This window comes from Syngnathus leptorhynchus, chromosome 11 (assembly GCF_054491065.1).
Source record: "Syngnathus leptorhynchus isolate UIUO chromosome 11, UIUO_Slep, whole genome shotgun sequence".
Classification (NCBI taxonomy): Eukaryota; Metazoa; Chordata; class Actinopteri; order Syngnathiformes; family Syngnathidae; genus Syngnathus; species Syngnathus leptorhynchus.
Genome location: NC_141205.1, coordinates 5,748,780 through 5,774,167, shown reverse-complemented (window position 1 = coordinate 5,774,167; position 25,388 = coordinate 5,748,780). Strand labels below are relative to the sequence as shown.

Sequence of the window (25,388 nt, the reverse complement as noted above, 5' to 3'; positions counted from 1 at the left end):
AGATACCAATAAAATGAGATCATAGCTCAAAAAGATCATTTTCTTTGTTGCATTATCTTTAGACACCAAGTCTTAACGAAAAAATGGAAGCTTGCAGTGCAGCTACACTGATTGATGATGATGATGATGATGATGATGGTCCCTACAGGCCCCGCCCCCTTCCTACTCCGTGTCATTACTCTGTGCAAAGTGCATTCATCAGGGAGACTGAATCCTTCTATCGGTGCACGCATCCTTCCTTCTGAGCTGAGTAAGGATCTCGCTGGCTATTTGAGAAGCTGCTGTTGCTCACCATGTACTCAGACGGACAAGTGACTTCCCATCCATCCCCACTTGGCTTGCGGACATGGAGAGCTGCTGAGCACTCCGCTTCAAGGTAAGGAGCGCATCTCAAGTCTCCTTACCATGTGTACTGTTTTACTTCCTTTTAAAACAAATGGGTACGTTGTTTGGCAACAAACATGCAGGTGACATAGTTGGGAAAGATTTGTAACTTTTGGATCACGATTTGAACTTAGATGTGTTGTACGTATGTGTATAAATATGAATTTTGCAGTGCCGTAAATACCACGTTTGAATATTGTCCTTTTGGTTATTGGAGTGTTTTTTTTTTTTTTTTTGCACGGTCCGTCGCACACAGCATTGCACGCTGCTCGCCGTTCACAATGCAAAATATTGATTTGCTGGCAGCCTAAATTTATTTCCAGTCTGGGGGCGCTTTGAATGTGGGAGTACGTGGGTCTTGGCACAGTCATGGGCTTCGGGCTTGTGGATTTCTCCCACGCTCCCAAGAGAATGTTCCATGCAGCAGAGAGAAAGGGGAAAAAAAAAAAAACGAATACACTTAACACGCTGTGTGTTGTTTATCTTTTGTGTGCGTGTCAGTGTGGCTCTAAGGTCACTTGTGATCAACTCCTAGTGGCGGTCAGCTAGAACACAGAAAATGGTGAATTTATTCAAATATTTTTCTATGAAAGTCATTTTGCACACTCAAGTCCTATATTTATTGACAAAATGGAGTCATTACATTGTACATGCATGTACAGTGTATATTTTCAGGCAAATTTAGATTTTTTTCCCCTTTTTTTATTCTCATGGACTGTGTTTCTAATAAAATGAAAGTCCACTATAGTTGACAAAGTATGATCGTTTTCAATAGCTGGCTATTTCAGCTCTGAAATAAATAATTCAGATAGCAGGACAACACAAAGGCCCCCCAGTGCCGAGCGTGATTGGTTCAAAACTGCACCTTTCTACAACTGGAAATTCTACCTGAATAATGGATCTGTAAAAATGTTCAATGGCTGCAATGGATGCTCGTTGTCCTTTTATCTCCTTGAGTCAGCATTAAAGGAGATGTGATTCAAGAGAGCAAAAATGAGCTCTTTCCTGCCTTACATACTCCTATCTGTTTTTCTCCATGTTTCATACTGGCGTCTTCCAGTTGCACACTATATATGACATGAAAAAAAAATAACGCGATAATGATGAGAACTCTTTAGCGTATCAATCAAAACTAAGCGTCATTCATAAAAACAGACGTCTTCTATTGGGTCTCATTAAATTGTCTAAGATGACCCATGGAAGTGTTAGTGTGTGTGACACAGCAATAAATATTATTTAAATATGAGTGAAATATAATATTAATTATTCCAGTTGGATGGCTTAGAACATGAAGTTTCTAATAGAGATGAATCAAAGGACATTCAATGGTGTGCGGACCCCGTCTCAACCTCAGGAGATGAGTCTGGGTATCTTCTCCAGGGAGAACGTATTTACATGGATTCTCGGGCCCGTGAATCGCAAATAGAATTGCCATCCATATAAAAAAAAAAGTAAATAAACAAACACCTAAATATAATAAATAAATAAATAAATAAATAAAATACAACTCATTTAATTTTTTGTGTTTAAGAATCGTTAGGTTCTGTCGTCGTTTTTTTGTTTTCAAGTAATCTTCAAGATTACTCGCACGCTTAAAGTCAATTGAAAGTCATGGCACTCCTCCTCCACATGAGAATTTCTGTACCAAAGAGTCAGCGACTTAAAAGCAGACGTCCAGCTGAGAGTCGCCCTCACATACGTATTTGTTTTCCATTTCATTCACGACGCTTAACCTCCGCAGGCCCCTAATATACTCCAGAGCTACATCGGATGAGACCATGGCGCTCACTCTATTGGACGTATACCTACAATTGCTCTCAGTGGGGGCCCCGGTGCTCTGGCGAGCTGTCTTCCGTGTGTGTGTGTGTCTGTGCGTGTGTGTGTGTGTGTGTGTGTGTGTGTGTCTGTGCCTTTCACGCGCTGCTTGACTCCAAGCAGTGGCGAGCAAATGTTATGCTCTGACATGACGATTGTCTCCATCGTGGTGTGCTGACTGGAGAGAGAGAGAGAGAGCGCTTTAATAACAGCTTGATGTCTCAATAGGGAGCCCATTTACACACACACACAAACACACACACACACACACACACACACACACACAAACACACACACACACACACACACACACACACACACACACACACACACACACACACACACACACACACACACACACACACACACACACGTGCACAGAGAGTACATGTTGTGTGTTCTTGTATCTGCCGCAGCCCTTCTTTTTCTTTCTTGTTCTCCACCGCCCCCTCACAGTCTCCCGATTGTTGCATTTCTATTTGCGTGCATTGTTTTTGTCCCCGGTGATGAGCTTTCCTCATTTAAAAACTGTGAGTACTTGTATTGTCTGATATGTTTGATTTTAAATACTGAGGAACATAAAAAGAATCATTTGAGAAGAGGGCAAATCTTTTTTTTTTATGGCTCACTGTCCTCAATGTAATTATCCTTGATTAATTAGGGACAATTAGGGAATCTTCCCGTTATTGATCACACGCTGGTTTGATTAAATCTCAACACTATCCAAAACATTCCCAAATGTGTCACAACCTGTGTTGGTCCTTCCGTGCTACGTTTTGCAAAAACCGATCTCTTTAGTGTTAAGGTATAAAGTGAGACTTGTGCTTCGTACACCTGACAGCTTTGTAACTTGCAGCCTACTTTGGTAATTATGAATCTTTTGGAAAGTAGGCAGGCCTGTCGGGGATTGCTGGGGACTAGGAAACCAGAAGCTCCGCGGGTAAGACTGATGTAAGATTTTGTAGTAGAGGGGAGGGGGTGGGGGGGGGGGGGGGGGAAGCTGCCACCTCTGTTCCCCAGGAGACCTTGTCTACCAGCTCTCACTCCTCCTTTCTACTTTCTTCTTTCAGCTGTTCATTTTCTATAATGAATTGCAGCAGTTGGTTGAGATGTGTTAACAAACGTGTGATCCATCTGGGGAGAATTCTTTAAAAATAGTTGGAAAGTAGCATTCTTTTTTTTTTTCGGGTTGCTTTTTTTTAGTAACTAACTTTCCCTTCCATTTAGGAAACACTTTGGGTTTGAACGTCCCACTCTGCTTTCTCACTTGCGTTATTAAGGCTGGCCTGTCAAAAAGTCCATAATTTGCTTACATTACTAAAAATAATCAGGACAAGTGTACTGTTGATCTTTAGGGACTTCCGTTTCCTCCCACAACTGCTCTTTACAGTATCCAGGGAGAGCAAAGCGCACGTCAACAGAAAGCAGTCGGTTTTGCTGGAATGGAATTTTTTATTTTTTTTTACTTTGAGGCCCACATTCGAAAAAATATCGCTGCAGTTTCCTGTTGACAAACTGTGTCTTTTTTCCAACTCGATGTCAGACACGGGCTTGAAACTAAGTGTGTCTGAAATATCCTCAAACTCCGCTGCGCTTCTGTCGACATCCTCGTCGAGCGGCTGCCGTGGCAACCCGACTAGTTTGCTGAAGGGTAACTGAGCAACACTGAGATTAATAGTTGTGAGTTGTTTTGAGTTTCACTTTCTGCGCTCTTGATTTACAGCTTCCCCATCAACTGCTTCGTCACTTGACTCCAAAATGTCCCCCCCCTAGTCGTTGAAGCTGAATAGAACTGTGATTTTTCTTGAAAACGTCCTATTGATTTCCCGTAGGCACCATCAAGAGCCTCTTTTCTAATCAGTGATGAGCAAATACGTTAGGCTTTGCATCTCTTTCTCCTTCGCTCCCGTCAATACGAAACAAGATACGAGATGCCCTCTATATCGTGCAATTTGTCACTGTGCCGTAACAAACATCCTTTGACGTTAGCCTCAACTATTGCACCAATTAGACCTCTTTTCCACTCAAATTGACTTTGGTCTTTTTTTGGTTCCAGGATTTTCCGTTTTCTTCTTCAGTCAGCTTGGTCGTCATAGCAACGCCCCATGAAACTGCTGTGATGTCAACCTACGCGGGATACAAAGGAGCACCTGTCAGTCAGCAAGCAAGATAACAACTGACAGTAAGTTTGCCATTCTAAACAGAGAAGTGCTAACAAGAAATGTTTTTTTTCTATGATGTCAAATGTTGACTCATGGCATGTGTTAATTTTATTCTTCATTAAAAAGCCTCACTGAAAGTACACTGCGTGCTGTACTGCGGCCTTCCCTTATTTAGTTTGTGACTAAACATCATAAGATGAAGGGAGGAAGCTGTTTATTGCAGTTATTTTTAGCTCCACATCACCCTTTTTTTCATTTTATTTTTTTAATTACGCCTGAGAAATTGTTTATTTTCAACCTTTTTTTTTTAACCCATTAAAGAATGTACCATGTAGCATCTCATTTAACTTATAATTACATTACATAAGAGTGACACCCCCCCCCCCCCCTCGGGTGAATTCTGGTACAATAAAACATTTGCCTAATTCGATGCGATCCGTCAATTGTGAGTAGATTGATAATGCAACAACATTTATTTGAATCCATATTTTGAGCATTGTGTTTTGTTTCAAACACTTCATTAATGAAAGTGTTATTTTTCTCGAATGGACACAGTCTTGCATAATTAGACTTGCAATGTAACCAATTTGGGCCAAATTGCCGACTCTGTTGTTTTTATTGATCCACCGAGGGAGCAGTTGATTGCCTGTGGGTCTGATTACTTACTTTCATTCAATTTGCCTGGAGCTCCAGTCCACATCAGCGTAGTGGCTTATCGTGGCGCCCTACCGTTCGCAAAGCGACATCTTCTCTTCTCAAGCTGTGCCAAAATGGTAATCAGAGGAACCGACAAGAAGGGAGCGGATAGTTGGATGAATGGCTATATAGAGTGATGGATAGAAAGATAGATGTATGTGCACATGTCGCAAATGATTGATGTCGGAGATGCTGAAAAAGAAGAATGTGTTTTCATTCTCTCCTGCACCGTTCATTTCTCATGTGTCCGCCTTGTGTGTCTCCAGCGCTCTCTCTCTATCTCTCTCTCTCTCTCGTTCGCTCGCTCGTCCCTGCGCTATGGAAGCCCGGCCTGGTGTATCATGGGACTTCATCAACAGGATGACAGGTTCAGTATCTGAGGACTGAGAGGCGGCCATGGAGACCGACAGCTACACCTCGAGCCCGGCCGGCCTGGGGGAGGAGCAGGGAGATGAGGCCTCCGACCCGGCGTCGTGGTCCGTGCCGTACTCCCTCGGGTTCCAGGTGTCACTGGCTGCCGTGCTCATGCTGGAGCTGTTGTTGGGTTTCAGCAGCAACCTGACAGTGCTGGTGCTGTACTGCTCCCAGTCTAATTTAGTGGACTCTGTCAGCAACATGGTGACGGTGAGCCTACACGTGCTGGACGTGGCGGTGTGCGTGCTATGTTTGCCTCTCACGCTGGTAGTGATACTGCTAGCCCCGGGGCCGAACCTGGCCGTGCTGTGCTGCTTTCACGAAGCCTGCGTCACCTTTGCCAGCGTCGCCACGGCCGTCAACATCCTGGTCATCAGCTTGGACCGATACGACATCTCGGTGCGTCCGGCCAACAGGCTGCTGACCACGCGCAAGGCGGCGCTAATCCTGGCGGCCGTGTGGCTCACGTCCGTCGCTGTGTTTTTCATCCCGCTCCTGGAGGATCAACTGTCAGGTGGCGAGGAGCCGCCTTTGTCTGTGTCCTCCGGCGACATCGCCTTAACAATGGTACCGGCGTGGCGTAATCGGACCCTGTTGTGCATCGGTGGGCAGGGCCACCACTTGAGCCCGGGGACGTATTACCACCTAATTCTGCAGGTTCCCATCTTCTTTACCACTGTCACAGCAATGCTGTTCACCTACTCCCGAATCCTGAGGGCTTTAAATTTCCGAATCGGCACGCACATGAAGAAAACACAGAGGCTCATAGGCCCCTCCTGCACGGGCCTCCACAAAAAATCTCCGAAAAAAAAGACCAAGCTCAGAATGATTAGTAGCGGCAGGCCAGAAGGGGAACAATGCACCGCAGATGCCACGAAGCAACTCAGCCACCCGCCTCTCATCCCTTTTTCATCTGCCACTCACACAGCAGCCTCCTCCCACGCCCTGTCGTCTTCTGCCCCTCTGGTCACGTCCGACGCAGGCCCCATCTCCCATGTGCCGACCACGATGGGCGTCCAGGCCTCCGTGTCGGCTATCATCACCCTACGACGCGCGGTGCGGCGACATCGAGATCGGCGAGAACGCCAGCGCCGCGTTTTCAGGATGTCCCTCATCATCATCTCCACCTTCCTCGCTTGCTGGGCTCCCCTGTCTGTGGTCAACACGCTAATCCTGGTCCTCGGTCCCAGTGACCCTCTGGTCAGCGTACGCATGTGGTTCTTAGCTTTGGCCTACGGCACCACAGTGTCGCACCCTCTGCTTTACGCCTTCACGCGGCAGAAGCTCCGACGTGCTCTTCGGGCCAAGGTTAAGAAGAGAGTGGTGTCCTTGCTTCAGGTGGACCCTTCACCAGGTGCCACTGTTATCCACAACTCTTGGGTGGAAAACCGAAAAAACGGCCGGCAGGTGCGGCTGGAAGCCAGCGAAGGTTCGGACCGCTGCCTGGCGGAGGCCGTGTGAAGCGCATGCACGCATGCAAGGTTGCTGATCATGAAACTTCGCTCTCACTCAAGCGGGAAGCTAGCTGGTGACAAACACACGTGCACGTATGGGATGGGGTTTTGAACAAGCAGCAAAACAGAGCGAGCAGTCACCTCGGGCGCGATGTCGTCGTCTCTGTGCGCTGCAGCTGAACAAAATCACAAAGCAGCAAACTTTCAAATGAATATTCTGTAAGACAGGGGACCTCCGTTTATCACGGGGAGACATGTTGCGGTACCATTCGAAATCTGTGAACATCTTGGAGACTAAAAAAAGTATTTATTTGTAGTTTTATTGCCCCCACATGCTTTAAAGGCACTAAACCTGACTTCCTTAGCTCCTGGTCTTAATTTTCTCTGCTCTGTGGGAGCAATGAATATTGGAATAGCAATAGGTGGTACGGTATTTACCATCCGTAGGCTAAAGCGTCCTTCGTCTTGCTCTTAACGACGCTTCGACTCTTCCAGTAGATCGAAAATCACACATTCTGTTGAAACCAATCATCAACGATCGCTTGAATAGCAACAGCAACGATGACCTACATAGCTGGGGAATTCTGTATTTTAATCTGTTAGATGCTGTTTACATCTGGACTTGAATGATGAAGCTTCTCACGACAGCACTTATGTAAGTGCTCCCGAAAAAAATACGCTTAGCCGTCAGATGATCACATTCGCCACCCACTGGGAAGCTCAAAGACAGCTTTAAAAGAATGACTAAGTTTGCTAATGATTGTAGAAATATTTAAAGTTTTGTTTGATATGACCTCAACTTTAATGACGTGTTCTGACGTGTCGTTTATCACAAACACGGCTGAACCCCGGTTGTATATTTACAAGCTTACTGAGCGAACAGTGTGTACCGCATTAAATATGGCGCTGAGGTTGAATTATGTCAGAGTGGTGTAGGGGGGAGGGGGAGGGGGGTGTCAGAGGATCATTATGAGCAACTGTGAAATAGTAAAATGTGTTGACCTAACATGGAGTTGTTACTGTATGGTCAGATGACAGTGTTATTATTGAAGTGTAACTTTCATAATTTTCTATCTATAAAATGTATATTGATGCTGACCTTTAAGAAACTAGTGTGTGAGAGAAAAAAAAATCATTTTAAAGAGATGTATCATAAGACCCTTGATTGAATATATTTAGAAATTGAAGTAAAAGAGATTTTATATGAGCACAATAAATAAATCAAAGCATTTTGTCTTGCATCATCCAAGAATGTAATTACAAATGACAAAAGCTCTTCCTGAAGAATAACACAAATGTACATACTGTATATACAAAGTGGAGAGTCGCAATGTTCATGTAACATGTGATCTTATGCAGACATATTGGAGATTTTCTTTGGGTTGCAGCTGGCTCATGTCAGATGTCTATCTGGTCCCATAGCTCGGCCAGCCGGTGCAAGCACAACTAAAAGTGTCACCGCAGATGAAGTGGTTACATAGAACCTGTATTGGCTCTTGACTTTTGTGAAGCGTACTTGTGTGTTCACCACTCTCACGCTTTGCACACACTGAAGCTCGTCGCAGAGGCCATGGGATGTCTCACACACGCTATTAAAGCGCTGCTGAATGTAAACAAGAACAGAAAGATGTATGTTGATACTGTTCCAACATGTTTTTCCTTTTTTTATTTTATTTTAAAGATGTGCTAATGTGAATGTACTCTATTTTGATCTGAAGTAAGGCTATGAATAAATGACCAGCTGGTCTTTGCTCATGTTTATTTATTCAATTACAAACATGATATAGTGTGGGATGAGTGTTGGAAATTTGGATGGTACTAACTAGAGCAGGTACCCTGGTCCTATGAGAGCCTTTACCTGCCCGTGTTGCAGGTTCTCCCTGCTGCACCACACCTTTTTCAAATGATAATCAGGTGTGTTGCAGCAGAGAGACATGCAACACGGGCAGGTAAAGGCTCTCGTGGGACTACGATTGCCTGAGCGAGAGTGAGCCTGTTGACAGAAAGAAAAGAATGGGATTTAATATTCGAGGCTGGAAGAAGCAAACTGTGGAGAGTCTGTTTCCTAACATGTAAGTAATCGAATTTTGCATTGATCGTAGAGTCATCGACAGTGAGTTGGACTTAGTTTTTATTTCCCCTTCTTTGTTTCCTTTCACATAACTGCTGTTAATTGAACTTTGTGGAAAAACAACTTGAATATGCTAGATAATCACATTTTTATGATGTGCAAGACCTTGATTTGAAAATCCACCTTCCTGACACTGACCTCTGTTGGACAGAAGATAGCAGCACGCCGAAATAGCTCAGTTGGGAGAGCGTTAGACTGAAGATCTAAAGGTCCCTGGTTCGATCCCGGGTTTCGGCATTGGGTGACAGCTTTTGTACCAAGAACATTACATTACTACATTGTGACTTGTTTCCAAATGCCCTATTGACCTCTTCATCACGTGATGGCCAAATTAATAAATGACAATAAAGTGTTACAGTCTGTTTGAGCTGTAGGTGGCAGTATTGATCAATATTTATCCTCAATTCACTCTAACATACTGCGTATATACAATATTACATTTATTATAATTCCATGAAATACAAATGATGGTTGTCCATAAACAAGTAGATCACATGGTTGTGCAAAAATATAAATGAATGTCTTATAATAATATCAACCATAAAAAAATGATCTGAATACTAAAGCACAACCTTGCACATGTGGGAGTTGAGCCCATTTTTTCATATTTGCAAAAGAACAGGTCATGTCTGTTGTGTAGGTGCTGCTTCCACAAGCAATTCTGCGTATTAATATTCAATTTCCATAACAATGTTGTTCAAAATCTTTCTTGCAGTTGCTGTTTGCATGATAACACTGAAATCTAATTAACATCCCCAGGCCCACTTTGCAAGTTTCTGGTGCTGGCTCATGTTGTACATATTGTAGCGGGCCACAGTCCAACAACAGGCCCAGGCCACAAGCAACCTGAACAACACGGAGGATTTGCGTCACTCCCATTGAAATTGGGCTGAATGGCCACTTGGCTGTGTGCTGATGTACCAATCAACAGCCCATTGATAACCAACAAGTAAAGAGAACTCACATTGTGGACAGACTGACAGAAGAATAAAAAGGTATTATTTGTGCGTGTTTTCGCGCATTTTAGTCTCGTTGGGTGGTACCAGTGTTTCAAGCCAGATGTGTTACGTCAGGCTTTGAAAGTACTTTTATTGAAATGTAATTACTTCATTTAACAAAGTCAGTCAAATTGTGTTTAAGGGAAATGGGTCACGGATTGAAAAGTATTTGCATACTTTTATTGATGGTTGTTCCACCCTTTAATGTGTTGCTATGTAATTTGGAGCAAGGTAATATCCTGTGTGCAGGGTTATGTAAGGTCTCGCTCCTCTCATTGTGACAGCCGCTGCATTTTTCCATTGCTGTAATTTGGTTTCCTGGTGGTCACAAAGGAAGCCTGACATTGTCATTGAACAAACTTTGCTTTGTAGATGATGACTAGCTGTGCACCATGCCGTGTCATTTTTGCTGGCTTGATAAATCAGTGTTGCGCCATATTGTTCCAACCATCCATTCAGAAAAGCATAGAAAAGGACTTTATAGCCTGACAATGATACATAGGCCTAATATTCAGTCTGCTTCTTAACTTCTGAACACCATCTGTAAAATGACTGCCTAAAACTACTTTCAGTGGCTTATTACATTACTCTTTTAAAATCATATTTAGTCCAGTACACAGTGTATAATATTTCAGATGAGACTCACCAAAACAACTGCTTAATGAAAACATTTAGTTTTAATATTCTGTAACGCTGTCATGTGAGTCGGAATTTTAGTGGCCATTTTATGTGTTCATATTGACTCGTTGATTACGACGTCTTGACTTGGACATTCTCTCCTGAGTGATTCATGCATGCTGTAATCACTCGAAGGCCAAGCATGTTCGGAAGGAGTTCAATTCTCAGGATGCCTCGGGTCACCGTCTTTACGAGCAGCTTTACAGGCAGTGACGGATGAGTTAAGCTTGACGGCACAACACTGATAAAGGTGTCACGCCAGTCCCTCGTCTAGTAGCGATTCTGTTTTGCGCGGCTTGCATAGTTGTGATTCTGAAAGCCCAGCGTAAGAAAAGAGAAAGCTAAGCTGTTTTTTTTAACGAAGACGCCGTTGTGCACCATTTTGTGACATAACACTCCATTATGCATACAGCCCAAGTGTGTGCAACTTGTGTCCTTTGAGACAAAAGAGGGACATTGTCCTGCCAGACTGAGGAGAAAGTAATGAACCCACCCACCAATTCTTGAGCTAACTCCAAGAATTGGGAGGCGGCTTTTTTCTCAGAATAATCCACTGTGTTGCAAATGCATGTGCGCTGAGCTACGGTACGTCAGGATTTCAACAATATTTTTCCACATCAGAAATGGAAACAATTCTTTTGATTAGAATATTCGTCTACTCCAAGAAACAAAGTTCAAAAAATCCTCTACTTATTTTGAAATTCATGTGAAAATTACACAGAAATAAAAAAATCAACTAATCGCAAAGCTGATATGATTGACATTACTCAAAATTAGTTTACAAGTGAGATTTTGTTTGTTTTCTGAGTTTGGGAATTTAATCTTAGCTACGGCACCTGTGCTTGGATTGAAATCAAATTATATTGTCATTGCATATGTAACAAGTACAAAACAGTAAAATCATTTGGATGATTGACCTCCAGATGGGCCATGAGAAGGTGCCCTGATTTTCTTAGATGAAGAGAACACTCCCATCAGTGACATCAATGGGTCAGTGGTCAAGGCTTATCGCGGTTACTCAATACACCATGGCGACACGTCAGCAAAGCAGCTTTCCGTGTACCGTCGTTGCATTGCAGGTTGTTTCTCATCTATTGCCAGACTTCCATTTCTGTCATCGCTGTTGGCGCATCAGTGTTGTTTGCACCATCTGCTTTATAAATGAGGCAGTTCAAAATAGACTGCATGCAAATGTACATCAGGGACACACTGTGAAGAGTCATCTTCTGGAGAGGATCCAGAAAGTAAAGCTTCCCTTCTAATATGAAAGTGTTTCCCTCTCCAATGTACACAAGCTGTAAATCCACCTGGCAGGATTGGCTATCCCTCTGAAGCACTTTGTTAGGTGATATCAGTCTGGAGCAGGCCTGCTTGTCTTTCTCTGCAGACGCACACTGTAACTGGTCTTTTATGTAACAAGTTCCAGATAACCACAAGTCTAAAATATAGAAAATCTGACTTCTGATTGGCTTTGTAATTTAACATAACATAAGTTATGTTGTGTAAAATAACAAACCCACTACATAACGTAACATAACGTAACATAACGTAACACAACGCAACATAACGTAACGCAACATAGCGTAACGTAGCGCAACATAGCGTAACACAACGTAACAAAATGTAATACAATGTAGTGTTACATAACACAACGTAACGCAACGTAACATACCATAATGTAACATAACGTAACAACGTAACGTAATGGAACAGAACGGAACGTAACAAAAACGTAACGTAACGTAACGTAACATCTCGTGAGCTGGAGCTATCTCAGCTGACTTTGGGCGAGAGGTGTGGTACTCCCAGAACTGATTGGTCCCCAGAAAATTTGCAAACGTTCATATCCTGCTAGGTCCTTCCAACAAGCTTCAGAAAAATGATGTAATATTTTGGACTCAGTTTAAGAAGAAAAACACAGAGAACATTTCCATGGTTCAATTGGATGTACTGTACTCGTTTTATTTGGATGTATTTGGAAGCGTTCTCCTCTTAGGGAAATATTGTACAGCAAGACATAGATCATAGCTGGTGCTTTTTTGCTTCCATGCACGGATGTTCTTTTCATGTCTTGGTGATATCCGTTGAACTCCCTTGAGACTTTATTTTGTTTTCATGGGTGGACATGATTTAAGCTTCAGCACATTATCAGTATCCGTATAAGATTTCCCATATTCATTCCTTCAAAATGGAAAGAGATCTTCACAGCTGTCCGTCAGACTAGCCGTAGTCTACTCGAGAGGGCAGTTGTGTGGCTGTTACATAAGACAGAATGCAAGGAGGACTCCCTCACACTGTGATTGAGTGTTACTGGACACTGACGGCAGGCGGATGCTTGGTTGATGACCAAGCGTCCTCTCTCGATGAACTGGAGATCAATCACGGTGGGGGATATTTCGCCGACACTTCCCGTTTTAAGTTGCGTTCACATTTGTGTGGACATAAACGTGTCAAGTCCATCCGTTTTCTATACCGCTTATTCCACGTAAAAGGGAAAGACTGTAACACCATTTGTGACCAAGTATGAGACCAGAACGAAAGCTCTGAGCCGCTTGGACTTCGGCCTTGTGCAAGTGACTGACGGGGGCTGTCCCTCACTCATCTTGCCGTGATTGGTGGGACTTACAAATGAATCACCGTGTCTCAGTCATGGAAAGTGTGACCAGTTATAATCCGGAGACTCCATGAGCTGATCTCGTCTGCTGCTTAATTCTTCTGCTCGGCAGCCGAGTCAAGTTTTAAGCTTCTTCATTTGAAAGTATTGACTTGACCATTGTGACTTAAAGTGTTGATGTCTCTTTATCAATCTAGTAAATCTCTATCGTCCCTCCACCTCTTGTGGAATCGTCATCGTAATGCAGACCTGAGGGCAGACGCACTGCCTTCATTTAAAACATTCCTTAATGAAGTTAAGGGATGTCTTGGGCTTGTCCTGGCTCATCTCCTTGTTATGCTGCCATAGGTCCAGACTCTCGGGGGATCCTCGTTGATGCGTCAAGTTCTTCCTTGTTTATATTTACCCAATCACAAATGGAGTGATTGTGCAATCTTGGTTCCACAGGGTGATACAGATTTTATCCGCAGCAGTTGGCCACCTTGAGAAATGTTGTTGGCCTTTGTTGCAGAAACCAGTCGGACTGATTAGTAAGGTGTGTTTTTGTCAGGCTGGATGAGCGAAGCAGATTGGCTTCAATTGATTGTTTCATTTTCAGAGTATGCCAGACACATTCAGTCTCTATCTTACCTCTCATTAAAGGCCCTTTTGTTGCAGATGATCTGGACATACTATCTTTTCCAAGATGAGATACCTTCCCTGCAACCAAGTTTACAAAGCGAACAACATAGCACGCAGTTCCCTCAGAACATGGAAGATGTAAAAGCAAAGTGTGAAGAGCCTCCGTTGCCGCAAAGGATAGGTTCAGTTATGGAATGTTTAGATGAATCATTGCCAAGAACCTCTGAAAAATAACTATGTGCTGTCATTTGTTCTCACGGGTTTACTCTCTTTGTAGCAATCTGTTTACTGTTTTTATGATTCAATAAAAACATTACTGCATATGTAGCCCTTATAAACCAATGCATGTTTAGCACAAGTGGTCAATCGTTCGGCGTGAGTTGCCAAAAATAATTGCATCTTTCAAGGTCAATGTTCTTAATGCTGTGAGACGAATGACTAATGTGTGTCATTCTTCGTTGTTTGCCTTTACAAGGCCTCATTTGTTCCAATGGAGATCACGTGTATCCATTTTGTGCGTATGTATGCATGTGCTCACGTGTAGTCCATATATTCTATTTTGTCTGCGATTCTTCTTCGAGAACATTTTGTTCCAAGCTTAATAGGCAGGTGAGAACAAGTTGGAGAAAGTTGTAATTGGTTACCAGCTTCTTCTTTTTTTTTTTTTTGCTTGGCCTCAGGTTAAAAGCTCCTAATATGCAAAATTTTCAGGCTGATAACACTTTCAAGGTGAATGAGGCCAACGGTTTTGATACAATTACTATTTTTAGCAATTGTGCGTGAGAGTGTTTGATTTATTTGGCCTCTGTGTTGATTCCAGAATATTTGTGTGTCTTGAAGACATGGTTTGTGCAAGTGTCTCCCTAAATGAGTTGCCTTGTCATTCCCTATTTGTTCCCCACGTGATGGCCTTGTCTGGTTCATGCCTATTGATGCAAAAGTTTGCAATTTTTGCATCTATGTTGATAAATTTGCCTTCTTGGCTTGAATGAACATCTTGCCGAAGGCCTTGCTCACATAGCGTGCTTATTATTTCTTTCTACAGACTCGCTGATATAGTCCTAATATTGTCAGCAGGCATAGAAGTTAATAATAGAATCTATCAGCCTCAGCCAGTGCCTTCAGGTTGCTTCAAGGTCTAATATGAAGTGACAAAAACATGACGCATACACCATGACTTTCACTTTTCAGCCACTATCCAAAGGGCAGCATATATAAAATTACTTGTCAAATCCCAACTATTAAAACTGCAGATGCATCTCCTCCGAGTAACGCTTGATAAAATTGCTTTATGTTTCATTTGAAAAAACCAAAACAAAACCCAAACTGTGTAATTATTGGAGAGATTTTCCTTTGACTCTCACATTCATTCTGTTCTCAGACACACGCGTCACATTTCAAAGGGTGAAGATTTTGTCGAGTGGGATGGCCTTCAGACGGGTTATGGACATGCTCTTTCCAGCTTCCTCACACGTGCCACACTGCCAAGTGGTCTGCGGCACAGAAACAGACAGCTACACTTTCCTCACAGGCCTCGCTAACTTTTCCTTTTGTGCTACATTGTAATTTCATAAATCCCCCTCAAGCAGGGCCTACATGAAAATGAGCTTTACGATGCATTTTGCCAGGAGTGGGGGGTGAGCCACTCAAGTTTACACTTTGAGTGGGCATGATTTATAGAGCAGGTGTTAGGGTGCATCGTTTATTGGATGTATCTTGGCGGCAGTCTACACGACCTGTCTGAACTGTTACCACTCCTATGTGCAAAAATATGTGCATACGTTTCTGAGAGAATCTTTGATTATCTTCGATTATCTTAATATGTGACTGCGCTGCATGTGTTGGGTCTTGTTCCGAGCATTGGTTTTCATCTGGCATGGCTGGTGGTGCGTGAGACTGTTTGCCCTTCTGCATGCAGTATTCTTTTACAATATTGAATATCCTGGAGCTGCCTTCTCATGGCAATTATTGCATTGGCGACATGATGATATCAGCTTTCTGCTTCACGGCTTCGCATTTCCAGCAGTTTTGGTTTCACGCTCCTTTTGGGTTAACCTGTTTTACTTTCAGGGTCAAATTACATTGTGATACAAAATCGGTTGTCTATTTTTGAAACATAATCTAGAATGGATACTTTAAGTGGAGTTTGATGCCTGCTGTGAGTTCTCCTTTTTGGGTAAGATTGAGTTGTATGCAAATTCATTTTGGCTTTGTAACAACGGAGGGGCATTCCATTATGCTTAGGCCAGTGTTAGCTTTTAATAGTGTGCGATAAGGTGTGTAAGGAATGTCATTTGTGGTGGTGGGAGAGATGCATGTGTTTATATCGGGTTCGAGGGATGTCGCCAGTGTGCTGAGATATACAGGCCACTCTCATTCTTCTTACAGCTATGTCACGTGTGGCTGTGGATGGCTTTAATGCCCTCCTGCAAAACAAGTATGCCGTTACAGTCAGCCTGGCAACTTTGTAGTTTCATGTGAGTAGAGGCATTTTTACAAATATCAAACATTTTGTCAGCATCCCCTTTGCGAGCCAAGGTTCCGTCAACAAACATTCACAAACGTGACCTCCAAATCTTCTATATTGGTGTCAGCCAACAAATACTTTCATCTGTGTGAGCCCCTTGTTAATTGGTCTCGTGTGTGAAGCAGACTTTGCGTATTAATAGATACCCAGCCATACGAAATGACAATAGCGTGTCGTATATTTAGTATGCACTTATAGTGTATATGTTTGGTGACCCAGAAGGATTTGCCTATGGGATTTAGCTCATGTGAGATGAGAGGATCAGTCTGCTCAATGACCCGTCAGATCACGATGCAGGTAAAACCTTTTCCACTACGTATGTGTCCAATGCCAAAGAAGCTGGCACGTGTTTGGGGTCTTTTGAATCCATTCCTGTTTTGTCTGGATGAGATCCTATATATGTACATACATACTATGCAACTCAGTGGAGCTTTGCATGCTTCCACCTGGCCAGTGCAAAAATGATTCCAGGTAAATCTCCAGACTAAATCCGACAGATTGTTTCTCGCATGATCCTAAACCCGGTTTAATCCCTTTTAGGGGGCGACATCACAAATGTTGCTGGGTCCTCACAGGTGTGCCATTTCAATTTCTGGGACACCCGAATGTGCTGTAAAGCCCTGGAGCTACCACGGCCTTGATTCAATAATACATCAACCCACTTTCATGTCAGTCAAATGCGCTTTCACTATGTACCACTCCCATCTGCACTGGTTCTGTTAAGAAGACAAAAGTATATCGATTGGTACCACACTATGTTCCATTTCTACCCTTCTCTGCTTCTTATTCGGACCTGGCACCTCATGGTGCACAGCCTGCCGGGCTGCTTAAGAACTGTTACATCAGCTGCCCCTCCCTTCTTCTTCTTCTTGTTATTCTTGGACTTGGCCCATGCCACATCCTTGCACAATGTTTTTGTTTTTTTTGGACATTGCTAATGGACATTTTCAAATTCCAATGGGGATCATGGGTGTTGATAACTTGAAGAGGGTTGTTCAAGGAATGTCCTCTGTCATATTAAGTTTCGCCATTTGACGTGTTGAAAGATGATGTTTCTGTTTCCTGATTGACAGCGCAAGTATGGTGTTCTTCGTGACAAGGTCGATATCCGTGAGTTCTCTGATGAAAGGTATTTTGTGGCAGGCCAGATTTACAATATATGTGAACGCAAGAGTAGGACTCATAATGGCTGTCCCATCTTTGTCCACAATTAAAAAGCTTTTTCAGTTTAAATTGCTCAAGTGTGACTTCCAGGCTATTTTGCACTTGTTTGTCATGGGCTATTTTTTTCTTCGTGTTCCACGGGGCCGGATTAGAGAGATTAGTGCCGATCTTTCTGGCTCTATTCTTTGCTCTGCCGAGCCAACTTTAATGTACAGTACGCATACATGAACACGCACCAGGAAAAGCCTAAGGACTTCTTGGTACTCATAAACAACTGTCAAACATTCCATAGTGATACTTCAATATGTCTACACTGTCTTTATCCGTTTTGGACAAGGATGCTTTTGAATGAAAACAGCAGTCTTGTTTCATCCAACGTGATTGTGCCAGCTAATAATCTGGGTCAAGATGAGGTAGGATTTAAATTTCCGCTGAGGTCACAGCACAAGATCTTGGCAACCGTCTCCTGAAACACACGACACATCTCGCCACATTTCCTGTTCTTAATTAGTCACTTAATCAATTTCTGTCGTATGAATGTGGGTGATTTCATGCATTTAAACACCTAACTGATAGTCTGTGTGAGCGCCAGGGCGTGAGTTGCGGCTTACAACAGCTCCTTGCGAGTGCTCTTTTGCACTGTTGCACTGCACACTCAGCCTTTTTTTTTTTTTTTTTTTACATTCTCTGCTCTTTGCTTTGTCTTTAAAAATGTTGCATGTCATCTGTCAGGCTGTTCAAACCCTCTGTCACGCAGCTGAGCATGGCTCCGCCCTCACTCTTGTTGTTATTTTCCCTGACGCTCCCTTCCCCCTCTTGCTCCCTCTCCTCCTGGGGTTGCCACCCAACCGCTTGCTTTGGACTCTCCTGATTGGTGGGATTCTCCTCAAAGGGGTGGGGCTTGTGCCTGTCTGGTAAGAGCTTTTCAAGTCGTGAGCTCAGCCTCTCTGCTGTCACAGATCCTGAGAGTCTGCCTTGGAGTCACCAACGGGATCTTATCAGCTCAATAATCGCTCTTCTTTTTTTAAAATCTACATGCTTTGTCAGAAAAGCAGGCGAAGGGGGATTATGGTCCATGAAATCTAAACAGCTTCATCTCTTTCTGCTCCAGTTCCTTTATTTTGATGAGCATTGTCCTCGGCTGCTCAGGAGAAGCAGGTCATCTGCACAGCGACGACCTCAGGAGACAATAACAGTTCCGAGCTTATACAATAATCAATCAAAGGACTGCGCCTCTTCTGTGCACATCCGCAGTGCACATCGCCGTCCTCCACCCCATTGTGCGTGCGTGCGTGAGGAGGCTAATGCCCGTCGAAGTGTGGCCAGGGCCCGTGGAGGATGAGTCCGGCTGTCGAGGCTCAGGCCCAAGAAGGCAAGGATGCAGAGATCCAGAAGCAGAAGATGCAGCAGCAGCAGCACCCGCAGTGCTACATGAACAAAGGGGTCATACTTGAGCCCTTCATACACCAGGTGGGGGGACATTCATGCGTCCTGCGCTTTGGAGAGCAGACCATCTGCAAGCCCCTCATCCCCCGCGAGCATCAGTTCTACAAGAGCCTGCCCGCGGAGATGAGACGGTTCACTCCCCAGTATAGAGGTAACCGATTTTACTTCTTGGTTTGTGTTATGTTGGGCATGCTGCAAAACGAATGGGATTTTAATAAATAGTGCCACAGGGGGGCGCTGCGAGCAATAGAAAGCAGGATATTGTGTCTCGTTAGTGTTCAGTTGTATTTGCACAGGTAAATCAGGTGAGCAGAGGTGGCTAGGGGGGTCTGATTGTTTCCTGACAAGCAGCCTACGCATGAAACAGATACAAGCTGCTTGCTTTTAGGCTTCCCAGGAACTGCTGGCGAGGGGTCATAAGGTCATCTGGAGATTATAATGTTAGCAAAATTATAGCTGACGCGCACCACGTCTGATTTCGCTTCTGATGAGTGACATTTGCAAAGAGTGCTGTAAGACTGGTTGAACACGTTGGCCTTGCATCAACCCATTGTTTTTGTCTCGCACCCTTACGAAGCTCTGCCAGAATATTTCTTTTTAATGTTTAATTAAGAAGCTCTAAGTAGTTGTCTATCACTTGCTACTTTTCATAACTCTGCGTCAATATGACTGCCTCCTTTTTTTTTATCATATTAGAAATGAAAGAATACCAGAGAGTTGTTTAAATAAATCAATAGGTTGGTCCGTCTTCTAATCGGATCGGTGATTAGTTGTGTGTTTTTTTTTTTATAACTTGCTGATCACCAGCAAAATCCCGATTGTATAAACCCTAAACATATCGCTGTTTTCTCCACCAGCCAGACTTGCTTTTCGCGTCCAATTCCAAAAAAGTGCTCAAAGAAACAACGAAATTACGTGACCTTAAAAGGGTGGGAAAACTCCATCTTATCTTTCCCATTTGTTTTGCTGCTTTGCCAGCATTGATTGCTTCTTTGTCAGCATTTTTCCCATCTTATTTTTATTCTCACACCCTTTCCCACTCCCGCTGTCCTTCAACTCGATAACTTTGTGTCATTGAGGGATTGTTTAGAATTCCTTTATTCTTCATTTTCTTTGAGGGATCTTTGGAGTGATTGGTATTCAAGTAACATTGCCCAGATTGACTCATGTCCATCTTGTACCAGGCGTGGTGTCGGTGAGTTTCGAGGAGGATGAAGAAGGGAACCTCTGCCTCATCGCCTACCCCCTCCACAGCGACCCGTCGGCCGACCTGGAAAACAAGGACCCCTCGGCCGACAGCGAGCCCAAGAGCAAGATGCTCAAATGGGGCAACGTGACGACATCCTCTCCGCTCGCCGAAAGCGAAAACCTGAGCAAAGAAGGACGAATCCGCCATTTGCGTAAAGAGAAGAGGTGGTTCTTTTCAATTTGATCTTACAAATGCAACTAACCGACTTCAAAAGTGTGCCACGCGGGGAATTCTGTGTGGTGTGACGTTTAACACTCGTGAGTCACTTCTCCTGGTTTGTTGTGTTGAAAGCAATTAACACCTGCTGACTAGTCTGTCACAGCCGATGTTGCTGTCACTTATCGGCTCATCTGGTTGTGCCAGCTGCCTGCCTGCTGTTATGTTTGCTGAAAAGGCAAAGGTGTCCTGTTACGGTGCTGATGCAATGATTTCATGTGAATAAGCTCACTTCAAACGTTTTGGTTGTCTGTATAAATCAAAATGTCACCTTTTGGACTCAATCAAACATGACACTGAATAGACTTTTCTTTTTCTTCACCATCCAGTGCTCTCAAGCTGCAGGAGGACGTCGAGCTGGAGTGGCTGCAGCAGGCCGAGGTGCTGTACTACCGCCTGGAGCGTAGCCAGACTAACGCTGTCCCGCAGCTCAAACACAACCCTTGGAGCCTCAAGTGTCACCAACAGCACCTACAGAGGATGAAGGACAATGCCAAGAACCGCAACCAATACAGTATCCTTTCGCTGCCACAATCCAATGTCACAAACGTGTTCATGAAATGACACGTGACGGCCTGCCTTTTATAGCACACAATGGCCTGGTGAAGGTTTATAGGGCGGGCGGACCGTCTAACACAATATTCAACTATCAATGTCATTGTCACTCGGTGTCTCCTTACCGAAGCCCGCCCGTTAGTGACTTCGTCTGACCTTGTCACTGACACAAGATACAACAACGGAAAGTCACAGGTGTCACGAGAAGGTTTTATCTAGATCAGGGGTTTTCAGTTGGTTTGGTCCATGGGACCAACATGTAACTCGGGAACCACTGCTTTGGTGGAATATTATTTTATTTTGCACCAAAGGAGGATAGACTTATACAGGCTCTTTATTTGCATGTGTATAATTGTCTATTTTAGGAATCGCAGCTACATTTGACATCATTTGGAGGGGTAAATGATTCACAAAATGAGCTGGAAAATAAATCAAAGTCTAAATAATGAATCCATTTTATTCTTAAAAATATTATTTATGTTATTTTCTAATTCCAATCTCGCGGACCATCTGCAATACCGCCACGTAAAGGGTCTAGATTTTTGATTGTGTGTGTGATTTTTTTTTTAATTGGCTGAAAAGATACAAACAAGTCCCTCATCTTTTAACCCTTTGAAGATCCACCGAAGTTTGTGTCTGCGTGACATCCACATCACAGTTCCTCCAGATGCTCCCTTGACTCATTACGCCAGAATTCATCCTGTTGGAGAACCTTACGTGGCAGCACACGGTGCCATGCGTGTTGGACCTGAAGATGGGCACGCGGCAGCACGGAGATGACGCCTCCGAGGAGAAGAAGGCCATGCAGATCCGCAAGTGCCAGCAGAGCACGTCGGCCTCCATCGGCGTTCGACTCTGTGGCATGCAGGTATGTACCTTCACATGCACACACAGCCATGACACAATCCACAAGATAAGAATATTCAGATGGGATGTACAACCCAATGATTTCATTTAGGGCATTTTCCAATGACGACAAAAATAATAATAAATAAAAAAAACTGGGCCATCTTGACCCAAGAACATTCTTGCTGCACCAAAGAAATAAACATCCTTGTTTGCAAATGGCTCAGACCATCTGTCAGTTTGAAAAAAGTAAATGTGGCCCTTGAGCACAGAATTACCCACGCCCTACGACTACAATCCTGTTTGACCTTTGGATAATGTTGACTATGAGATGATTAATTAATTTAGATGTTGATTTGTAATATGGCCATGTTTTTTTTCCATCCCACAAGGTGTATCAATCCGACACAGGCCAGCTGATGTTCATGAACAAGTACCACGGTCGTAAGCTCACCCTGTCCGACTTCAAGGAGGCTCTAGTCCAGTTCTTTCACAGCGGTCGCCGCCTACGTCACGAACTCCTGTCGCCGGTGCTGCGCCGACTTCGGGACATGCAGGCCGCTCTGGAGGCTTGCGAGTCTTACCGTTTCTACTCCAGCTCCCTGCTCATCATTTACGACGGCTCGCCATACCGCAAGCACACACGTCGACGCACCAGGAGTGGCCTTTCCGACGAAGACGAGGAGAGCGAAGAGGACGAGGAGGATGAGGAGGTGGAAGCCGAAGCAGAAACGGAGCTAGGGGGAGATGCGGGGTTAGCGGCTGCACTTGATTTCCCCCGCGCTTGTGGTGATGACAGCAGCAGTTGTTCCAGCAGCAGCAGCAGCAGCAGCAGCAGCAGCAGCAGCAGCAGCAGCAGCAGCAGCAGCAGCGGCTGTCTGTCCACCTCGGGCCCACACAACCCAGCGGTGGACGTACGGATGATAGACTTTGCCCACACCACCTGCAGACATTACCGTGAGGACAGCGTTGTCCATGAGGGCCAGGACACAGGATACATCTTTGGCCTTCAGAATCTGATCACCATCATCTCCGAGCTGGAAAACCACAACTAGTCGAATCGTCAGACACTAAGACTGTGTTCAGAATCACTCTCTGCCATTTTGTTGTGCTGTTTGAATATGTGCTGACTATAAAATATCTTCTGGATCAGATCTGCTAATAGCCTAATAGCAAAGTTGCCCAAGTCATATTTGGGTGTTTGGGGAAAACAAGGGGGGGAAAAAATACACAACAAATCCATCAACCAAGAAATGTCCGGTTGCCTCGGTTCAATGTTAACAGATTACCGTAACGGAAAATTTACACAGACCTAAAGAAAAAGGTTGTTTTAGAAAACAGATTGGTATTTTGTATTGTTGCGTTGTTCCAAAGAGCATATAAAGATTTTGCACACCCAAAAAGTACATGCACTTAAAACACCTTCAGCTGGGACACGCGTGTGCCAGTCCTCGTTCTACTGTATTTGTATGTGAATAGAAGTCTCCAGGGGGGGTCATAAATTGTCAGAGACAGAAGCGAGAGACTTATTTATCGGACCAGTCCCATTGAGTAAAGCAAACTCTCCAGGTGTAAAAAGGGAGAGTACTACATTCCATGTAATTACAATAATGATATTCATTAATATTATTACATGACATGTTTGCATACTTAAATGTTGCATCATTGGAGATACTTCAATGTTGGTTTTTCTTTCTTTTTTGTCGATTGGGTAAGAATTAAAGTCTTTCGTATGTGCTAACCCCTGTGTGTTCTTTCTTTTTCGGTCAGAAGATATTCAAATCTAAATGTGCTGCTATCGCATTTCATATGAGTCAGAGTCGAGAATGCAGCGTTGATAGCTGCGCGTGTGTATGAGGTAAGAGAGCAAGAGCTCATGAGCTTAGATTCATTCATATCACCACAAATGGAAAATATGACAAGACTGCAACATAATACAAGTCGGCATGGAGGTCTCCATCATTCTTTTCATCACTGCGTAATTCTTAAATTTAAGATCTTTGTGATCTTGGTTTTTTTTGTTGCCTTTTTTTGTTTTCTTTGTTTTTTTTCTTTGTGATCTTGTAACACTTTTTTTGTTCAAGTCGCTTGATAATTACGATGTGCTACAACAAGCGGCGTTGTATATTAAAAAAAAAATCGAAGAAACGTTTCTGAAGAAAAATAAACTTTTAATGCAACGTGCTACATGAACTCCATTCAAATTAAGGTGACGTACGTACTAAAGCTGTATATACCTTATCAAGTTCTCATGTTACATCTTATGATTGGCCAGGCATAATGAATCCGACTCATTTACATATTCATTCGGCCTATGAAGTATTTCATAGTTACTGTATATTCCAACATACTATAACTGTGCTTTCCTCCTTTTCCCTCTAGAAAAGCGCGTTTGGTGATGATGTCATATCCATCACACGAGGTTCTGCCCAACCGAGGATAACCAGCAGTGAGCATCTTCCAGCCAGTCCAGATCGCCTCAACCAGTATGAGACACACACATGCACACTCAGGCAAAGCAACAGTAATGCTGTTGTGCAAAGTGGAGCCTTGTTTTTATGTGACAACGTGGCCTACGTAAGGTCAACTTGTACTAGAAGAACTATCACATAAAATTTGTCAAGTTTATGGTGATTACTTTTGTGTGTTGGTGGTTTTGTTTTCTTATGAAACCTAACAATTAAAGGGCATCATCTCGGTACCCCAGCAGAAGACTTGAACTGAGCCAAGAGACTCTTTAATCTGCAGAGGGAGTTTAACGGTTCCTTTAAAGACCCACTTTCAGAATGTCACCGTGATCATGACATTGAGAGCTGCAAGTCCCAATAGCAGTGCAACCATATGATTTTTTTTTTTTTGTGCAGTGAGAATGACAGACAAGAGAAAGGGAAATGCAGGAGATTATAATCATAATAATAATAAATTTTATTAGCTTCATTCGACTGTCCACTGAAAAACTGGGAAGCTGCGATGGGGGTGGTGGTGCCTTATGTAACAGTTTGGGCCGGGTCACTCATGGGCTGTCTTCACCCATCAAAATGATCCCGTTCTGTCATCATGTGCTCCGTGTGACAGAGTCAGTGGCCATGCAAATGTATGTTACACAAAACCATCACACATCTACAGTACATAAATGTGTGTACCTTCCCTTGGCCCATTCGATTTGTAAGGGTTAGTGCTGTTGAAAGTGGAGCAGTTGCGTAACAGCGGATAGAAAAAATAAATATATATGTATATATATATATGTATATATATATATATATATATATATATATATATATATATATATATATATATATATATATATATATATATATATATATATATATATATTTTTTTTTTATCACCATGGCGACAAGAGGGAAGGCAATAGTGTCAAAGATTTTTGGGACAACATATTCTCCTTTCACCCCAACAT

At 43.4% G+C, this 25,388-nt stretch overlaps 2 protein-coding genes and 1 non-coding gene across 6 annotated transcripts; all 3 read left to right on the top strand.

Moving 5' to 3' along the window:
* The first annotated feature begins 238 nt into the window (after nt 1-238).
* On the top strand, nt 239-7,841 carry LOC147049043 (G protein-coupled receptor 22-like). Of its 2 annotated transcripts, none has more exons than XM_085924222.1 (3): nt 239-376; nt 4,256-4,381; nt 5,324-7,841. In XM_085924222.1, exon 3 carries the CDS (start codon nt 5,454-5,456, stop codon nt 6,930-6,932), a length of 1,479 nt encoding a protein of 492 aa, XP_085780348.1. In that variant the 5' UTR covers nt 239-376; nt 4,256-4,381; nt 5,324-5,453; the 3' UTR covers nt 6,933-7,841. The 2 variants fall into 2 exon arrangements, with proteins under 2 accessions (XP_085780348.1, XP_085780349.1); XM_085924223.1 differs by lacking the exon at nt 239-376 and adding an exon at nt 3,755-3,879.
* A 1,379-nt stretch (nt 7,842-9,220) lies between these two features.
* Nucleotides 9,221-9,293, top strand: trnaf-gaa (transfer RNA phenylalanine (anticodon GAA)). The gene has a single exon. It is a non-coding gene; the product is annotated as a tRNA-Phe (tRNA).
* Nucleotides 9,294-9,977: 684 nt separating this feature from the next.
* On the top strand, nt 9,978-23,711 carry LOC147049041 (inositol hexakisphosphate kinase 2-like). 3 transcript variants are annotated; one of them, XM_085925099.1, is made up of 6 exons: nt 9,978-10,051; nt 18,770-19,255; nt 20,289-20,517; nt 20,899-21,083; nt 21,817-21,992; nt 22,363-23,711. In XM_085925099.1, the coding sequence occupies exons 2-6, from the start codon at nt 18,997-18,999 to the stop codon at nt 23,023-23,025; spliced, it is 1,512 nt and encodes a 503-aa protein (XP_085781225.1). In that variant the 5' UTR covers nt 9,978-10,051; nt 18,770-18,996; the 3' UTR covers nt 23,026-23,711. The 3 variants fall into 3 exon arrangements, with proteins under 3 accessions (XP_085781225.1, XP_085781224.1, XP_085781226.1); XM_085925098.1 differs by lacking the exon at nt 9,978-10,051 and having other exon boundaries at nt 18,602-19,255; XM_085925100.1 differs by lacking the exons at nt 9,978-10,051; nt 18,770-19,255 and adding an exon at nt 19,459-19,616.
* Nucleotides 23,712-25,388: the final 1,677 nt, after the last annotated feature.

What these genes read in the sequence shown, in the direction of transcription:
- LOC147049043 (XM_085924222.1), top strand. Translation starts at nt 5,454, where the DNA reads ATGGAGACCGACAGCTACACCTCGAGCCCGGCCGGCCTGGGGGAGGAG.
- LOC147049041 (XM_085925099.1), top strand. Translation starts at nt 18,997, where the DNA reads ATGAGTCCGGCTGTCGAGGCTCAGGCCCAAGAAGGCAAGGATGCAGAG. An exon ending in CATTTGCGTAAAGAGAAGAG is followed by an intron (nt 20,518 to 20,898) that starts GTGGTTCTTTTC and finishes TTCACCATCCAG; the next exon opens with TGCTCTCAAGCTGCAGGAGG. An exon ending in CAAGAACCGCAACCAATACA is followed by an intron (nt 21,084 to 21,816) that starts GTATCCTTTCGC and finishes TCATTACGCCAG; the next exon opens with AATTCATCCTGTTGGAGAAC.